This window comes from Cinclus cinclus, chromosome 1 (assembly GCF_963662255.1).
Source record: "Cinclus cinclus chromosome 1, bCinCin1.1, whole genome shotgun sequence".
Lineage (NCBI taxonomy): Eukaryota > Metazoa > Chordata > Aves > Passeriformes > Cinclidae > Cinclus > Cinclus cinclus.
The window spans coordinates 90,998,674-91,019,150 of NC_085046.1; the positions used below are offsets into that span (position 1 = coordinate 90,998,674).

The 20,477-nt window shown below is 37.6% G+C and overlaps 1 protein-coding gene across 7 annotated transcripts in view; it reads right to left on the reverse strand.

Moving 5' to 3' along the window:
* Positions 1–4,959: 4,959 nt before the first annotated feature.
* The window catches only part of ELP2 (elongator acetyltransferase complex subunit 2), a 37,449-nt gene continuing 21,931 nt past the window's right edge, over positions 4,960–20,477 (reverse strand). For 6 of the 7 annotated variants that reach the window (XM_062500360.1, XM_062500381.1, XM_062500392.1 and 3 more), the window contains 11 exons: positions 19,873–20,022; positions 17,371–17,559; positions 15,196–15,265; positions 13,551–13,646; positions 13,372–13,429; positions 9,686–9,758; positions 9,092–9,278; positions 7,371–7,492; positions 6,732–6,874; positions 6,079–6,192; positions 4,960–5,116 (listed from right to left, as the gene is read on the reverse strand). In XM_062500360.1, coding sequence (XP_062356344.1) covers positions 4,960–5,116; positions 6,079–6,192; positions 6,732–6,874; positions 7,371–7,492; positions 9,092–9,278; positions 9,686–9,758; positions 13,372–13,429; positions 13,551–13,646; positions 15,196–15,265; positions 17,371–17,559; positions 19,873–20,022 — 1,359 coding nt within the window. The remainder of the gene's footprint in view (positions 5,117–6,078; positions 6,193–6,731; positions 6,875–7,370; positions 7,493–9,091; positions 9,279–9,685; positions 9,759–13,371; positions 13,430–13,550; positions 13,647–15,195; positions 15,266–17,370; positions 17,560–19,872; positions 20,023–20,477) is intronic. The other variant, XM_062500383.1, reaches the window with a different exon arrangement.

The window sequence follows — 20,477 nt, forward strand, 5'->3', positions numbered from 1 at the left end:
TAATCTATGGAAATGCACTTTTGACCAATTCATAGGAATTGCAGAATTTCACATCAGAGACAACTCCTGTTTTGAGCTATGACAATACCTTTTACGTGATAAAACATAGCAATTTTCTTTTTGATGGGTAGAAAAGTTGAAGCTGCCATTTGTCTAGTAGCAGCTAAGCAAAACCAATATTTATACTTTTTTATTAGGTTTAACAGCCTATAATATTCCATGCACCTCTAACTACAGGGGTGGTCTACCAGCCTGAATCAATGCTCACCAGCTGCAAAGGGGCTCCCACTTCAACTAGTCCCAATGGACTTAGTGACTTGCAGCTGTTACTGAAGACACAACAATGTCTGTGATATAGACTGTGTGCACACACCAAAGAAGCTGAAGGCTTCCACATCACACTTTTAGCACTTGTGGAGGTCAGACAGACCCACCCTGAAGACCGACAAAGAGCAACTTAAAGGTATTTCAGGAGCTTCCCTGCACGGCAGCCTTCCTGGCTGAACTACTTCTGCAGAGAGAGAATAATGTGCTGCTATGTGCTATGGACAACGGTGAAAACCTGTAGCATCCAGAGAACTGAATATAGGACTGCCTGCCATGCCAAAGGAAAAAACTTAAAACAGCAGAAAGCTCCTACACTCTAAAAAGTGTGTCTGTGAAATGCAGATATTCTCTCAGAGAGTCACATCTTTATATGATAACTCACAGGAAGAAAACTGTCCAAGATGATGAAACAGAGAGACAAACATAACAATTGCTTTATCTTGAAAAGCATTTGGAAAGCTTCCCTTGGGGAGACTGCAGTCAATTCATTTTTGTAGAGGAGAAAAGTTCCCCCCACTGGCAGGTAGGCAGCTTTAGTAAAGGAGGAGGCCATGCTGCTCACATGTATGCCAGTAATTTGTTGTCAGGGAGAAAGGAGGTAATTATGTTGGACAGGCTGTGTAAATACCAAAAGCCCAAAACCCAGAAAAGGAAGAATCAGAGACAAAGAAGGCAGAACAGAAAATACCAAGAGGATGTTATACTTGATACATATGAATTCTCCCAGGATCATGTACTAGAAAGCATTGGATAATTTTACAAGAACAATAGGAAGAGAGAGAAGGCTTTTGTGAAAAAAAGGATTGGCTACAGGAGTATTTAGGGGCCTGCAGGAATGAAGAAGGGACCAAGAAGGCAAATAATCTTCTTAGAAGAAGAGGGGGTGAGTAAAGAGAGAAAAGTGCTTAGAAATAGCAAAACAAGGCAGGACAAGATCAGTGTTAGCACAAGCTTTTCAGGCAAGGGGAACAGCTCCTCTGCAGTAAAAAACCTGCTTGCTGCATCCCTTGTTATTTCAGCTGGGATCTGCTGGAGTCTATATAAGGGTGACACCAATGTAACATGGCGATTACCTCGGGCACAGCACCTCCCCTCATCTGTGCAGTTGTAATATTGGCTGAGTCCTGCGAACACCAATTACAGGGAGCACTGTCCTCAAGGACTTCCAAGTCCAGGGCATGTCTGGTTGGTAGAGCTACCCTAGGACACTGGAGATAGCCCCATGATTATGGCACAGCACTGGGATTTGTCACATGGTCTACCCTAAATCCCCTCCAGAAAGAGAGGTAATTTCTAGTTTTATTATTGCATTACAGCATATAGTGTGCTGCTGCAGAAAATAGTATTACAATGTCTGGATATGCATTAAACACAAACTGCTCAAATACAGTCACTAGAGTTGGTCACGCAAGGGGACAGCGAGAGCTATGCTTGAGCAAGAGTACCAGGGGCTGGCAAAGGGAGCCCACAGCCCCCTAGCTCCCTACAGAGCTGGATACAAACACAGAAGCAGGGTAAGAGGAATCTGGTGGTTGGCATATGAAAAAAAGGCAGCTCCCAGCTGGGGGAGAAAAGTGTCTGAGGGGATATCATACAACTGTTGAGGGTATGCCAGTACACAGGCCAAAAATGGGAATGTTTGGAGGGTCAAGGGCTGGGCAAGGCATGGGGTAAACACAGTGCCCTGCTGCCTCAAAACTACCATTGCAGAGCCTGAAAACGACTGCTGATAAAAGAGCAGTAGTGGGGCATTGCTGAACTGTGCTCAACAACTCCCACCTCCACCAGCTTCCAGCGAACAAAAGGCAAATTCTGATTTTTGTCCTGTCAGTGATTTTGCCTCATCTTTCATACAGCTCCAGATGCTCCTTAAAACAGAGCAAGTAATATTTTTGCTTCTCATTTCAGTTATTTTAACGTTTCCTTATTTGTAACAGCCACTTCTTTAAAGTGAGATTTGAGTCTAAATGAGGACACAGCTGCTTCCTCCTCTTCCCTCATCTCTGCATTAGCTGGAGTTGGCAGTGAGCCTTGGAGCATTCTCAATTCTTCATGTTAAATATTTTGGAAAACAGAGATTAGTCAGAGTTACCAAAGTGATGTTTTCGATAGCTCAGAGTTCAATAATTAACTTCCTTGAAATTTTCAACCACTTCAAGTTACTACTTAAGTCTATGCTGACAAGAGAGAGAACAGCAGGGTAACACTTTTTTTAAGGCTTAGCATGATGCATAACCTGCTCCTTCTTTGCCATTTCATAACTGAAGGAATTAACACAATCGATAGCCTGGCAGCAGTGTTTAGGGAGCTTGCCACATTGAGCCCAGGCAGGAGCTCCTCAGGCTGAATGTCATGATAAAAGATCCTCCCAGCTTACATAAACAGTTCTTTTTGTCCTCCTGATCCACCGGACACCACAGCATGCTCACCTCTAACATCAGTTATATCTAACATATGGCTTGTTAGTCCAACACAGACTTGAGGATGTCTCAATACCTACATCCTGGACTGAAATATTTAAGATTGCTTTGGATGATTATAACAATTTGATTTTGGTTATAAACAGCAAGATCCATGCCATTTCTTGCTTGCTTTGTCACACCTCTGCTGTAAGACAAAACAATCCTCCTCCTTTAGGCCTGATTATGTAAAACAGTTTGTTCACATCTTTGACCACAAAGTCTCTTCAAAATTAGCGTAAAGCCAGTAAATACTGGTAATATGCATCCAAAATCTTCATGGGGTAGCTTTACCTCAAATGTATCAAAAGTATTAGAATATTCTTTACAATATTGCTGTTTATCCCATCAATTTTCTCAACTCCATTTTCAATGACACTGTACAATAAGCAGGGAATTTCAGAGTGCCAGGTACATTGACAGCAGCTCATTTCTTAGTATTTTTTACATGCTGATTTACGTTTTGAAAAGACCTGAGTGGATTTATGGGAAGATAAAGGTGCATATAAAAGTCACACCTAAATGCAAAGCAAAATGATGTGTGAGCAATAGTATCATACATAAAATATTAATCATGTGTTGAGGTGTCTAACCTCTAACTTAATTGAAAATTAAAAATGTTTATAATAAACACCTAGACTTAAGAGACCAACAGACTAATCTGGTGCATTTAAAGCTGGAAAAATGAATGTGATTGAATCACCAAGTCCCAGGGGTAATGTAGTGGATTACTAAATCCTCTAGTAGCTGATGCTTGTATAATGACAGCATTTCACAACATAAAAGAGAGGGACAACTAATATGATGCTTCATTGTCACCTATACCCAGAAGTGGCCACATAACAATATGTACTACTATTGGAAAGAATTGTACAGTATTATCATCAAATTGTAAGATACAAGATTACAATTATGGCACAGAATAAAGTCTCACTTTTGGCAGCTTTTTGAACCCTCATGAGTGATAAGTTATGTCTTTCTCTTGCCAGGATATAGTTGTTTAAAAATTCCCAGAGAAGTGAAATACAATACTCAAATGCATGAATGCTAAAGCACTCGTGTAAGGAAAGCACTGGGTACCACAAGTAAAATGTAGCAAATTATCTTTATTAATAAATCTTTTTTTATTCCTCTGTCCCCATTTTAAAGATTTTTTTAATGGCTGAAAAACAGAACTGAAAATGAAGAGCTAAAATATAAAACCTTTCAAGACAAACACAAAACCTTTCAAGGCATAAACCATAATTACTCTGAAAACAGTACAGTCCACTCTGAAAGACCTACACTCTTAATCTAAATATCCAACACAGTAAAAAATTAAACACAATTCCAGTTACCTCTGCACTACCAGTTGCAGATTGCAAACAGTTCTGGAACAATTTCATTCTCAAAATTTAACCAATTTCTATATTAGATTTTGGAACCAGACACAGACTTGCTGACATACAATGCCCAAATGCATTGAAAGGAATAGCTGCCTCCTTTTAGCTCCTCCCTAGTGATATCCATCAGCTTTTCCAGTCCAAACTGTAGAGGACAGCCCTCCAACAGTTTCAGAGGTGGCTCTTCTATCACACTTTGCTCAGAGAGGGCTCACAGGGGAGACACTAGAAGATTTAAGTGGTCTCCGAGTTCAGCTTTAAGCCCCACTTGACCAGGAAGCACAAGTTCAGCCCTGCACAGTCCTCAACGTGTAATACACATTCAAAGGCAATCAGGGAAAGCTTCATGTTGGCTGCACATGCCTCAACACACACTGGCAACAGTGGCAGGCCCACCAACAGTTAAGTTTAATAGCAATAGGAGTTTAAAAAAAAATCAGTACTCCAGGTGGAATCTCAAGCACAGAAGAACCCAAGCATCAAGCAGCTTCCCACCCACCCTTCGAGTCACAGCAAACAAAGCTCTCTCATTATCCTCCCATGCCCTACCCCAGCTCTCATCCCTCACTTCCAGGTTATTCACCAAACAAAACATATACTTCCTATTCCCAGAACTGCCAGATTAGAAAAATATTTGACATTTCAAACTTCCACCAAAGTTGCTTTAACAAATTACATGTCAGATATTTTACTTTCCGCAGCAGAAAACAGAAAACTCAATAATCAAAGTGGCTAGAAGTTGAAATAAAATGCTGTGAATCTGTTTGGCACAAACAGGCCTGCTGTCTTTGCTAAAGAGCAAATCTGTTGACATTGAATATTTTAACACTGTGATCGGCTCCACAACTTGCAAGCTGCAACCACTTGCTGCTGTTCTCATCATTATGTCCAGCTCTCCCTGCATGGTGTCTCCAGCATAAGCGTTTCACAGCAAGAGCATGACTTTGGCTGCAACAAAAAGAAATCCATACGTAACTGCAAAATGTTAAACACAGTTGGGCATGTGAGTGTAAACGTCAACATTCATGTAATTAGTACTCTTCAGTTAACACTACCAACTGAGGAAAAACTGACTTGTGACAACCAGCAGGTACTAAGTTCTTATTAAGTAGGGTCATTAACACTAATGACATTTTATCCTCTCACTCATCAATAATTCAAATGGCTATTGATTTTCAGTTTTACCACATTAAGCTGGAGGTCAAGTATCTCAGTTACTCAGATATGACAGATCTCTAGCTTTTAGCTTGCAATTTCCTGTTTTCTGGTGTCTTCTTCTCATTCACTGCAAGCACAGACAGGCCAAAGTCACCATCAACTTCCATTCCTGTTAATATCAATGGCAGTGTGTGATAGAAGAACCCAGGGGAGAGCTTCAAGTGAAATCCCAAGTCTCTCCACAGTCTCCAGCTGTCACCACAGAAGCCCCACATTTAGCTTGTCATTCCTTTGGTTTCTGCTGGAAGCTGCTCTCCAAAGCTTGCTGTCATCCACTCCAAAATGTTTTGCTGATGTATACAGACAGTGATCCTTTCCAGTCTCTCTTCAGTGTTTTCTATCATATTTATGACTAAAGGTAAAGCTTTTTTTTAAGTAGGGCAAACAAAGGGTAATAATTTTCAAAGCATTTGCATAGCATGAAATATTTTGAGGTTTATCTGCCCTTCTGTTTTTTGTTTTATTTGTTGGGAGGTTTTTTTAATGCATCTAAATAATCAATATTTTTATTTCTGGGTTTTTTTTCGAGACATCTTTAGACTTTCAGGGATCAAACTTATCCTGAAAGGATAACAACTTTTGGTATAGAAATAAACTAGATTGGTATATTTTATACCATAAGAACAGAAATCCAGCAATTTTAATCCAAAGAATAATATTTCATTGCTCCTAACTCACTTCAGAAGACATACCTGTTATCTATCTCAACACTTGTGGTCCAGTCAGCCAGTGCTGGTTCTTTCCCACTTTGCTTCCATGTGTACAAGACAATCTTCCCATTCTCTAAGCCTACTGCAACAATGTATCTATCAAGAGAATAATTACATTCATTTCATTAGAAATTACAGTAGACAGTTCAGTGAGGTCAGCTCTAATGCAGGATAGAAAGAACTAGCACCCAAGCACTTTTGTTGCACCTTGCCCTTCAAATCAGTATTTACCTTTCCCTGAAAACAATTAATACATCAAAGCAGCTTCACAAGAAAAATGAGCAAAGCAGAAACTTGCTACATACATTTGGTTATGAAAAAACAAAAAAGTTAATCATACAACATCAGATCAGTCAATATTGTTGAAAGAATTAACGTGTTTCAGGTGTGCTCATGCATCCCTCCCTCCCTTCTCCCACCTTCATTTTTCTCATTACACTGCTTGGAGAAGTCACCATATACCTGAAAAGGTGGCCAGGGAAGAAAAAAAGTAGATGTCATTCTGTTAAAGAATGGTCAAAATAATTGACAGGTCTATTCTGGGAGCTGTTTAGCCACAGGAAACTAGTTGACTAAAGGGATAAATACTAATTTCAGATTAAACACAAAATGACATTACAGAAAATCAGCAATACCTTTCATCAGGAGTAAGCACACGGCTGATACCAACAGCAGTCACAGAATCCCCAGCATCCAGCACTGTTGAACAAGGCTTGATTGAATCCAGCTCATTCCCTTCAGTAATCACTGACAAATCACACTGGCCCCAGATAATGACCTGCAAGAAAAAGAATCATCTATGAAATTCCACTTTAATCTTCTGCAATGCACGTACAAAAACATAAGGAATAACTTAATTAAAATAATTCCAGGGCACAGTGGATGACCCTAAAAATGGTTTAAAAAATCTCTACCTCCAAAGATTCAACTTTGTAGGCAGTCTGTCTGATTTCATTAAAGTTACTGACAACAAAACCAGATTCTGTTATGAAAGTTAAAGAAAAATTTGAGACCCAAAGAATTATGTGACATATGCTTGTCTCACTGCATGAAAAAAGAAGGGAGAATGTCCAACTGGCAGCCCACAGTTTTGTATATACATATTCAAGCATTTTATTTAGCTTATGAAAGTATCACCAATCTCTGTGCTAATACAATACAATAAGATTTTTGTGTATTTATAAAATAGGGTCTTCATTAGAATATGGTGATTCTTATTCTAAAAGATGTTTAAAATAATTCTGGGCTTTCTACATTCCTTTAACATTAATTACCTTTTTGTCCCGACTACCAGTAATAAAATACTTGCTATCTGGTGTCCAATCACAGGACCAAATGATTCGACTGTGAACAGCTGTATTCTTATCTGTGTATGCACAGCAAGTGAAGACTGGTCCTGGAATAAAACATGTACAGGAAAAGCCTTGTTTCAACTACTTTACAAAAAAGTGATTGTTACTGTTACTTTATGTCAGAACTCCAAGAATACCTGGACATTATTCCACGCATCTTTAAAACAACTGGGAATACTTAGGACTACATGAATGTGTTTTTTTTCCAGCATTTACCACAGTGATAAATAGCACCTGTTCAAGACCATATCAGTAAGCCCTTATAGTCCTAAAACAGTAGGAACAGTTCAATCTTTTAAATTAATTTCTTTTTCAGAAGAATTTAAGTCCAAGTGTAACACCTTCAGGTTATTTCTATGAAGTTGTTTAAAGAACACCGACTTCAGATGTTTTTGAATAGTGCAACATTTACCACATGTTCGCATTTCCCCAGTAATTTCACTAAAGCTCCTATTTACCAGTAAAGCCCCAACTGCTCCAATCATAATGGTCCAATTGTAAAGATTAATGTGTTCCCAAAGAGACAAGCTTGTATTCAGCATGTATACAATCAGGCACTAAATCTGATCAGCAGATCAGTAAATGGGAATGCTTTTCCTAAGTAGAAAAGGTTGTCATTTTGGAGCAGAGACTGAATAACCACTTCTTGAGATGCCAATAGCAGCAGTTTTCCTTTACACTGATAATGATGTTATTTGTAGACAGAAGGGTTATTGATGAACAGATGAAAAGAGGATTTCCTCTACTTGCTATGAGTATTCATGATCCTTATCCTGAACCATTGTGTAACTACTGTGGACAATATGCCAGGCTTTAGAATAGAATTCTGAATAGAACAGAAATTCAAGCCAGGATACAACTGGACTCTGTCTGAAGGGGCCAAAACTCACTGCCAAGTCTCTAGGAACATTCTATAGAGCCCAGCAGAGTTTATACGCTATTAAGCCAAGAGTGCAATGATAATCACTTTCAGCACAAGCATCTGTTCCAGGATTCTATTAAAGTGTTCAATAGCAATCTCCTCATGATTTCGCAAGGCTCAAAGTCTTAATGAGAAAGTCAGCTGGAATCCTTACTATCAGCTCTTTTTCCAGACACAGCCAGTCCTAGTCAAATTAATCAATTGTGTAGGATTATCAGAAAGCCACACCAAAGACAGATATTAATCCTGTCAAGAGTCTCAAAGTGTCATGCCATGCAAGCAGGGACAAGGCAGCCTATGCAGGATATGGGTGCAGCACTGAACCTTCCAGCTATGCCTGCACAGAACCAACTATGTGATGAAGGCTCTCCTTGACAGAATGCCAATCTGAAGTTCAGCTTGTATACTTGATTTCAGTAAGTCAAACATATAATCACATGCAGAAGGCACAAGGACTAGCAGACTTCATTACATCCATCAATTAAACACCATCTAAAGCCTGATTATGCTCTTCTCTGTATTTTAATCTCCTTTCTATCTTTTCAAACATTAATTGCATTTCTTAAATCTCCAAGAGCCTACAACACTAATAATTCTTCAGAGTTTTAAGTAAAATGTCCATTAAAATATTTTATCAATTCCCTTTCAGGTATTTTGCAGCCAAAACTACTGAACAAACTGCCCAGTCTGCAAATGTGTATAACCACTTCACGGATCTTACCTGACTCTGAGGAATCTTGTTTCCTCCACAGTGACCAATTCCTGTCTCTAGAAACAGCTAGCAAAAAGCTGTCATCAGGAGAAAATGCCAGCTGAGTAACAGTCAGATTGTGAAAAGACAAACTCTGCAGTTTCTTCCAAGAAGTAGTGCTCCACAAAATAACTGCTGCATGTTCTTTTTTGGAAGCCTGTATGGATGGGAAAAAAAAAAATCAGTGCAAATTAATGAGAGCAAGTATTAAAGTCACACCTTTCAAAGCACTAAGATATTAGACAGCTTGTTTTAAGGCTTGCAATCAAGTAAGACACAGCTTTCTTCTGGTAAGTTTCAACATTGATTCCCTACTTTCTTCTAATACTGACAATGTATCTGTAAGGAAACATTTCAGACCTATATTTTTTTAGAATTTATCTTACTAATATCTTCGAATGAATCATATACAATTTAGGAATAATAATATACTGGCAATCCACCCTCACCTTTGCAAGGCAAAGGTGTCACTCATACAAAATCTTTCACATTCTGCGAAAGAGAATTCAGCCCTAGAAATTGGATAGCACATTTTCACTAGGTGGTGCTAGAATCTTTTCTTACCTTACATGCTGAGGCAATTACAGTGTTTGAGTTATTGCAAGCAACACAAAAAATTTCATATCCATGTCCATATCTGAAACACATGTGAAAACAAATTTAATGCATCACAGTCATTTTTGCAGTATGTAATAAAGTTGTTATATTAATTTAAATCCCTTTTCAAAAATGAAAGGCACCTGCCAGGAACTTCTCACCACTGTTTCAGTATTGCATCCCAAATAATTTGTTCAGCTTTCAGTTTAAGCATCTGCACAAATTCTTCCATTAGACATTGGCTACAGAAAAATCTCTCCAGCCCAATCCATAGTCTTAAGGCATCAGCACTGCAAAAGCCACCATAATGACTAACAAAGCAGATTAAAGCAGCATTTAATGTATCCTTATTTTCTTAAAAAGCAATTTTAACACTACCAGTAAAAACCATAAGCCACATATTTGAGAACCACTGGAGAAATATGCCACAAACACACAGTCAAAGGAAGCCTATTCTGTGAAATACTGCAAGAAGATTTCTGAACCAAAGGACAAACATCATGGCGGAAAAGGGAAAAAAAAACCTTTGTAAAACCCCCAAAATTTCTAGCCTTCTCCAGAAATACATTTTTTAATGAGTCTTTGCATGAGTTCTGATGAAATCTAAGCTCACATATGCAGACTGGTATTTAACTAATAAGGAGAAATTCCATACAGACTAACACAAATTAAAATCAGTCACAAAAAGTAAAATTGGAGATGCAACCTATTAACAGTAGACAGGTATCAGCTCAACACCAGCTGGGTGGGGTGGTTTCTGACAATTCTACTAGTTCTGAAGAGATGGACAGCTCTCTTAGTAAACTCCTTTGGTCAGCAGTGTTAACTTCTTCAATGAGACTGATGTTCATGGGATTTCACTTGCAGCCAGAACAGCCACCTACTTAAATGACAAATTACTGTCTGGATCTGTTGAACTGAGTCCGAAGCATTGTTGCTGGGCGCATCCCATCAACAGACTGCCAAAGCCATGTGTGAAGACTGGGAATGCACTGGCTTTTATGAAATGTAACTGTGCCTGGACCACTGAACAGGGAGAGGGACTGGTGTGTACCCCTAAATGAAGTTAAGTTGCAAATTCGTGTGTATTTTATAATGATGAAGGTACTATTGCATGTAGGAGTTTTATCAAAATGCTTACTTTAAAGCACATTCCCAGAGACAGTTTTGTGGTGAAAACCACTGCAAGCCATTTTTCTAAAACTAAAATATATGTATTGCATTAAAAGTATAAATTTCCTGAAATTCAATGACAGGAAAATAACCTGTGAAACAAATCCTCAATTGCTTTGGTTTTAATCTCCTATAAGTAGTATTGAAGAGCAGTTGATGGAAACATTTCAGCTTTCTGCATGCAATGCTTCTTTTGCTAAATGGAAGTGCCAAAATGCAACCATTCTTATTAAATTAACAGAAAACATAAAATATTGTCTCTTTCAAAGTTACTTGAGCAGGACTATCTGAGGTCAGACCAGCAGCTCTATAGCCCACTGTTGTCTCCAGCGAAGAAAATTAAGATACTAGCAACAGGAGATGCTGTTTTAAAAGAGTGCAGATGAGCCTTGACAGCTTAGGAGCTATAATACAGCCCCACCCTCTGATCCCATAAACAATATCTGATTTCTTCACTACGTAGCAAACCACCAAATAAAGGTTCACAATGGAGAGAAGTTAACTGCATGAATGAATAATGAAATTATATTTTCAACCGCAGGAAATTCTGCCTCAGCATTGTTCAATTCATAGCATTCTTTTAACACACAGGTAGACCAACTGGACTTTCAAGTGTCCAGACAAATGAATACAGTATTTTCTAGTTTTAAAAAGGATCTCTTCCAACTTCCAAGTGCATTACATGAAATGTACACACATATTAACATATATATTTATGTCAACACTCAAGCTTTTAATCTCAGCATGCTGCATATGAATTCTCTATGATAATTTTCCAAGGGGATAAAGATTAGCATATTCTCACAAGATTTACCATATTTTTAAAGTTATTATATTACATAAAAAATTCAGCAAGTTCTTCATACTAAAACCTCCTCAAGCAAACACTTTGCAAAACCCAACACTAATCCTTCAAAATTTGGTGTCAAGTTAGAGCTAGGAATACACTAATGTCAATGACAAACAAGCTATTTTTAGCAAGTCAATGCCTCACACTGTTCTGCTGCTGCTATGGCAACCTGAAATCTACATTATGCGATTTTATGTTACTTCTTTCAAGACTACTCTGAGCAAAAAATCTGAAAGTCTATGAATGCTTTACATCTTGTTGCTCTTGTATAAAATAATTATATCATTAGCTGTGTCTCTAAAAAGAGAAAAAATTGCTCAGATAAAAGTCATCTGAAGACTGTTGTAAAATGGAGTTATTTTAATGAATGCAGGATATAAAGGCAGAGAAGCAGTACTTCCATAGCAGAGTATAAAATATTAATGTCCCACTAGACTCTGTGAAATGTCAAAGGCAAATGAAGATGAATTTTGGCCTTGGCTCCTCTTCACTACTTAAACATCCCTTATCAATCTACTTATGTGAATGCACTAGCAGCCATAGAATTCATAGAAGAAACAGTTAAAAGTAGCAGTTAGAAATTGCAAGATGTGCAGATATGGTCTAACATCCACTGGCTTTCCTCCTAAAATAATTTTTGAGTACAAACACACTAACAGAGTTTAAAAGCATTCAAAGCAGATTTACTGCCCAATTGAAGGCAAAGATGAGCTCCCACAGAACTTCCCCCTCAGTCAAATGAAAGCAAGCTGCATAGTGTTTTCCCAAAGCTTTTTATTTCCTCCCTCACAAAATTGGTAATGTATAGAGGTAACTGTAACCATCAGCAAAGGCTCAACTTTCATCTTGTTCCAGTCTCAGACCCCTTTCAGGAGATTCAGATAAATAAACCCACAAGAGATTGAGATTATTCGATTTCTTTGTGCTATACTTTGACAATCTTCAAAGTTTTTGTATCAATCTTCAAAGTATACCCGCATGTTACTAGGATCCCTAGGGAGCAAATTGGGTGACAACATTCATGTGAAAATTGTTGTGAGTTTCAGAAAAGGAAGAAAACACAGCTTAAGAATTCTAAAACCCTGCAACCTCAAAATAATTATTGTGACCACATAACTTCATTATCCTTGCAACTGACAACCATTCTGTCAGCATTCAATATACCCAAACTGGGTTTGTAACCATCTTACTCAACATTTATCACTTTGCTCTACCACTAGACACACATCCTGGTTTGGCTGCTGCTTCCATCTATTGCACCTTACAACTCTGACAGGCATTAGGGGCAAGCTCCTCCACTGATGGCTCAGCCTCTACTTCCATACCACATCTGCAAGTCTGCACCACGAAGTGGAAAACAGCAGAAAACTTACACAGAGAGACCTTCAGTATGGACAAGGTTTTAAGGAGAAACAACTAAGTAAAATAAAGCTATGACACATGAGGTCTAACTGCTGTTTTCTTCACTGTTTCCTAATATATATATAATTCATTTATTTCACAAGTAGCACAGCACACACAAAGTCAAATGACATAATAAAATAGGATGAGTTACAAGACCAGGCTAAATTAACATGTTGCAACAACTTTCTGGAAATTTTGTAGCAAATAAACGAAGAATAAAACTTACAGCTTCTGAATTTCAGGCCATAAGGTATTCTGCAGCAAGTGATCCTCTGGTGGAGGTTCTAAAGAAGATTTGCACAGCTTACTCAAATTTTATTTTTTTCAAATCAGATATATAATGCTTCAAGTTTATATCCAATGAACCTCATTCTCTATTTCCTATAACAGGAATTATTCTCATACCTGTAAGGATCAAGGGCTGAAAATAAACCTCTGGATACTGATTCGAAATGGTATTAAATGATTCTTCATCCTCATCTGGTTGAACAGCCATATCTCCTATTAAAATAAGGACTTCATTAGCTACCCAACATGCTTGAAAGGAGAGAAAATACATGGACTTATTATACAAGTAAAAAAAAAAAAAAATCTATTTCTTACAAGCAATTGAAACTAGGTTTCTCTGCTTGCAGAGTTACAATAAGATGTGTACTAGAAGCTAGTTATTCTAATGCATATGAGAATTAGAAGATTTAAAAAGATAATCTAACCTTCATTTTGAAACTGACCTCTCTCCATCAGCACAGTCTTTTAGAGATTCCTAAAAAGAATTTCAGTGAGCAAAGCAGTCACCCGAGTTCAACCTGTGTTTCCTCAATTTTAAACCTTTCCTTCTGTATTAAAAAAAGTTGAAGACAATAATCTCTGATACAACTGATAATACAAGTTCCTAAATTTGGCATAGATCTAAATGAAAACCTGTATTTGAGCAAGTGTATCTACAACTTGCAAACTTCAGCAAAACTGCTGAGGGCTCAGTCCTTTGCTTTAGGCAAAAGTACCAGAGGTAACTAGTCAATTTTAAGTTAAAATTCAACTCTGTCCTTCACTGTGAACCTATTAAGAAAAAGGCACAGGAACAGCTCCTCTCAGATAGAATCTACCTTTTTGCCAAATATACATCCCAAGCACAGCCGTTTCAAAAAGGTACAGAAAAAGCAAAAACTATCCTCTCATTCATCCCATCTTCACTGTCTTTGAAAATGAAATGAGCAACATTCATCTGAGACCACTACCAGATCATTGCTCACTCTGCAGACTAAGTGAGAACATGTCTGGGGTGTTTCACCCTAAGCCATCAATGCTGACAGCACTGTGTGAGCAGTGGTGGATGATGTAGGAAGGTTCTATTCAGGGGCTGCTTCTGGCTGGGCCACATGAAATCAATGGAAATTAGTTATTCTGTGTGGCAATAATCCTGAAGAAAATTTTGTTCCCTCTCTGATTGGAAGAACTCATGGGAAAGCAAGGGGGAAAAATCTTTGCCAAAATATATTTTACAAGTTATTTCAAGTACAACAAAGTTGTTTTTTCTCTCACAAATGATTTAGGAAAATTTGGCTTACTGCCACTGAAGACCCTGGAGACAAAGCTTATTAAAATGCTTCCTTTTGTAGATCACACCTTCTGATAAAGCTTTTAACAGAGAAAAAAACAGGTCTGACCTAATTTGTGCATTCCACTATAGTGCATTTTTACCACAGACTTTATGTAAAAACAGACCCCTAGTCTTATTCCCAGACTCAGGAAAATATTTTTTATCATTCTAGGAATGTCTGTCCCTCCTTCCTTGTTCCCCTACAATGTAATCTCCACTGCCTCTCCAAGATATTAGTTGCTGTTGGCTAATTCTTCCTTACTCGTGTTTTCACTTTTAAGCACCATGTTTAGGTGCAAGCAAAGAAATAAACACTTTGCATGATTTTATTTCTAGATTCTGAACTTGCAGTCAAGATTACACTTACAGACCTAATGTGTACACTAAAACAATCCCTAAAATAAAGTTCCCACATGAAACACCACAATCATTATTTCTCACTAGAAATACCTTCAAAAACAGCTTTATTGGATAATCCCAAAGCTGGCACAGTTGCACCTTCCGGAAGATCAGATGACTGCTGAATTAAAGAAAAAAAAGAAAGGTTACACACAGATTGTCATGCAGGCTTGGATATCAAAGGCCACATCTTAAGGAATCCCTGAGAGCTGCTAGAGTTACTTCCCTAGAGAAATGAAGAGGGCACTTCAAAAAACTCTTGTCCAGAACATACCCTGAAAAAAAAAAAAAAGAAAAAAAAAAAAAAACAGTACTCGGGCAAGAAGGGAGAAAAAAAGAAAATAGAAAAAAAATTTAAAAAGCGCTTTTCTGAGGCCCCGGCTCAAGGATTTTCTTCGATGTTAATGACAGGTTTTCTTCCACAATTATATTTATGCTAGCACATACATTACATATATTTATTAACTGAAAGCACTGCAGTTTTTAACACAATAGAACAGGGAAATCATTGTTCTGAAATGAAATAATAAAGCAGCATTTTGGAAAAGAGAACAGAGGGTGACTGCCTGTGACCACAACTTGAAACACAACTCAGTAAATACTACAGAGATGTGGCTGGAATACGTGTCTGTTTAAAGCAGCACAAGGGAAAGACAAATCAGACAGAAAACAGTTCCATAATGGCACAGGGCAGAGAGTAAAAACTTAGAAAGTGAACTTGGGGACCTTTGTGTAGAGATAAAAAAGGATTTAATAGCTGTAAACCCACTTCTTTATGGTATCAGAGAAGTTCAAAGAAAATCTTTTTTACAGAATTAAATAAATATTTTAGGTGACACCATAAAATGTATTTAAATGTCCATAATTAGATAAGAAAATGCATCAGAGACCCAGACAAGTATAAGGCTTCTAAAACAAAAATGCTTCCTCATTACAACCCAAAGTAAAATACAGTCCCCTGTATCTGAACTGCATATAATCCTATTCAACCCTTTTTAAATATAAAGCTGGTTTTGGTTTCAGGCACTTTTTTGGGGGGAAGGCATTTAAGCAAAATTATAAAAAAGCTTCCCCACTTTATTGATAAAAAAAGCTTTCACAGAAAACAATTTTAAGAAAGCTATTTAAAAGCAGCTGTATAATTAGCACTCATAAAGACTTCCTCTTTAACCAAAGCCCATGTGAAATACTTTGTGATATGAATCAAAAAACAGCACACAGAGGAAGAGCCAATGAGAAAAGTCTATATAAAATAAAATAATGTCACCTGCCAGCCTTATAAAAGCACAATGTTATTTGTACAATGGTCATTAATGCAAATGCTTACGAAGTCTTGTGGAATTAAAGCACTAAACAGCTACTTATGTAACTTCTTGCTATCAAAAATTATTCTATTTCCATCCCAGATATTCCAATTGTTAAATTAAATGGAAAGGCTGATCCATCTCTGAGAAACTGCACAGAAAACCCTGCTTTTGAGTGAGATATCCAAAGAGCATGCAAGGCACTGTACAGAGGCAACTATCTTGAATGAGGTCTGCTCTACAAAACACAGACAAAATTAAATTAGAGCTCAATGTAAATGGGGAGCAAACAAAGGATAGCAAGGACATAGCCACAACTAAGGATAGTAACCCCATATCCATACAGGACAGCTGGCATACCCACAAGTAAGAACTGGAATGCAAAGGCCTCAAGAAAATTTCTAAGTGCCAAGAGGAAATAAAGCATGAGCAAACACAAATTTATAAATATTTGTACGTAAGAACTAGAAATAGTGCCAAAAGCTTTATGCTATTTCTAAGCATGCAATTAAAAAAATTAGTAATACCGACACAACAATAATTAGATCCAGACAAGACTACTACACCCTTAAATTAAGAGGAAACATGTTAACAGGCTTCATTGTTTGCTTAATCCCCAAGTATGTACAGCAGTCTACTTTGGTTTGAGTTACTTAAAATTTACCTACACTCTTTTCAATCTTCCAACACAAGGTCTTGTTTGGTTACAGACAGAACCTGTTTCATATGACATCATCATAAAAATACATACAAAACAACACACATGGAAGCAAGCAGAAGGGAAAGGAAAAACAAGGTTACGGTTTCAGTAGGATTAAAAGAATTTTTACAAAGCTTAGTGCAATCTGACATTTTCTGAAGCATTAACTTATTCTACATCTAAGAGGGTTCTCTTCATAAAGCATTGCTTTAGCATACTTACATGGGAACAGAGCTTCTCCATTGGGATACCAGTGATGTTACTGAAATTTTCTATAAAGTTCTTGGGAGCACGAAAAACTCGAAGCACTTTTTCATCTGCTCCTGACACAAACTCAAACCGGCCGATCATTGCCAGACAGCGCAGGTCGTATCCGTGTACTTGAGGCCGGGCAATTTCATGCCAGGTTAGCTAAAAATGAGCAGACACACAGTTAAAACACAATTCTTAAGCAGAGAAGCAGAGCAATTTAAAGTTCCAATAGAGTACCACTACTTTACTTGCTGAATTTATTAACACAAAGTTAAAAGCAACCTTCTACTGATGTGCATAAAACTGGTGCTCACATACATCAGCTGAATCCTCTTTTTCCACCAAACCATTCCTGTAATTAGTAAACTGTGTCTCTGCACAGACGTATTTAAGGCACTTACTGTGACTTCTTTATGCTAGACAGTCAGGAATAGAACATAATTTGCCTAAGCAAAAAAGGGTTTGTATCCTATTACTTTCAAGACTGTAGGTCTGAAAGACCTAAGAAAGGTAGTGATAATTATCTTGCTTCCTTCATCTGTCTTTCACAAAGAACAGCAGCACTGCTGTCAGCAGGCTACAGGTTCCTACTTCCCTCTTTTCTTTAAATACTTGATTTAAGTGAGACCATTAAACAGAAGCTTTGCAAAAAAACTGAGAGAACCATAATAGATTCTTGCTAAAAGAATCTGGAAAATCTGGATAATTGTAGAAGTGTTTTCTTTTTTCCTACTTTCCTGAAATACTCTATCCACTCTTGAAGTGTTAATCCAAGTAAACAAGAATTAACAGCTAACCAAAACAGAGAGACTAGCTAGTTTTACAGTCATACTGAACAAAGAATACTAGCAAAAAAGATATTATTTAAATTACTTTTCTAAAAAACTGACTTACTCTACACATGAGAAAAACAACTCTTCAAAAAAAACACATTTATTTTCTAGCAAATGCACTTTCATGAAGAGATTTTTCCTAAGCATCATTTGCTACTTCACCCACATGATACTTGAGTTGGAAAAATCCAGTGTGTACTTTTGAGTTAAGAGCTAGGAGAACCAGAATCAATAGAAATAACTATTTCAGTATTCCAGTGCATGTAGCCAAGACTAGATATCATATGAATATAAGCAAATGCATTATGTTGACTGTAAACTGTACATATCACCCTAAAAATTCAACTGAATTGTGAATGCTGAAGTTTCCAATAGGACCTGAAAGGGAATTTGAGACTTCCTATAAAACCTCATTATTTCACAAGGGCTTGATTATTTTTCAGCGAGGAAAAAAACATTCTTTCTTAAAAAAAAAAAAAAATCAAATACTGCAACAAGGCCTTCCTATCTTCTCTCAGAAGATAGGATTAAAATTTAGCATCTGCATACATAATAAAGAGTGGTACTTCAGTCAGTCACTGAGAAAGTGATATTGACAATTCTTGAATGCTGCCAACTTACATCACATGCTAGCCCTGAACTTTGTTTCAATATATCTAATGCACCCTAATGAGTGGAAGTCAGGGTAAAAAGCAGGGAAGGAAACTGGAAATGTCCTTCCTACAGCACAAGGCAAAGTATAGCTTTTGAACTGGGATGGCCACCACTCTTGTGTGGCCTGGAAGAAGAAAATCAAAGAACTAAAGCCAAATTCACTCTCTCAAAAACATCAGACCTCTTGTGCTGGTCTACATCACAGAAGCTTTGATAAGACAGCTATAATAGCCTCCCCCAATTAATGGCACAGGGGCTTATATGACTACAGTCAGTCTAGTTTCTGCCAGTTTCCTGAATGGAACATTGGTGCTGTTTTGCCAGAACAGGTTGTATTTGCAGAGCAGGAGAATGCATGAGAAACAAGAAACAGGAACTTCTGCATTTCTAAACAGACTTTCCCCCCAACTCAATGCAGGAGGAGTGAGCGAGCAGATGTGTGATCCTTAGTTGCTGGCTGGGGGTTAGAACAGGACAGGTACCAGCTGCACTCATGTCATTCAGATAATCGTTCTAGTAAAACAGAGTCATTACCAAATCAATGCAAACAAATACAGTGAGAACTTTATTTGGATTATGTTAGTGTAAAAAAGCACAACCAAATTTGAGTTTCTTTATTGCTACCTGCAGCAGTGTAGCCAATTGTTAAACACTGCAATAGGTGGTTATTAGTACCAGTCATGTATTCCTCCTTCTACATAACTGCAGAGCATGTTTTCCAAGACTCTGGGAGAACACTAACTGAAGGTAATCTGGACATGGACTCAGGACTGAACTGCAATCATACTGTGTGACTGCAAAAACTCTACCACTAATATTTTTAAAGTGAAAACAGCACACACTCAATTACCAAACCAAGCAGTTTTAAACAGATCATCACTTGGGGAACTTTTAAGGTTTGAGTTATATTCAGACAACTTGTTCCAAACTCAGGACCAACCAAGTCCCCTTAAATACACACAAAAAAAATCTTTGAAGATCATACCTCTGTCTCTTCCTTCCTTTTCCATGGAGCAAAGAGCCTCGTAGTTTGATCAGAGCCCACACTGATGATAAACTCTCCTTCTGGATCCCACTTTACATCCTCAACACTGTTAAAATGTCCTGAAATCACAACTTCTGGAGTCCATTCGTTCTATTAAAAGAGTTCCACAAAGAAGTAAGGAATTTTTCATTTGACTGATTGCCACATTCTAAGCAAAGTAAAAGTATCAATGTACTTAATAAAAAAGTAAGAAAAATACATTTGTAAACAGCAAATTATTAGCAGTCAAGATAGGCTGAAGAGACACAAATACTGATGTATTGCTCCCATCTGAAAGAAACTTGTGTTATTTGTTCAGCTGTGAACAAAGCACAGCCACAAAGGAGTTCAGCCTGTTCAACTGACTTCATGATCCCCACAGGTAAGAAACAGGGTTTAGAGCCTGGAGGATTTCAACCTTCCTTCTGTGCAAGAGTGAGACTCCTACAGAATATTATACTCAGAAAAGGTCTATTTCAATCACTAATTTTAAATTATACTGTTACACTTTTTTATTAATAACAGAAATTTACCTCAAATGACTTAAAAGTACAGTTCTTTAAAGT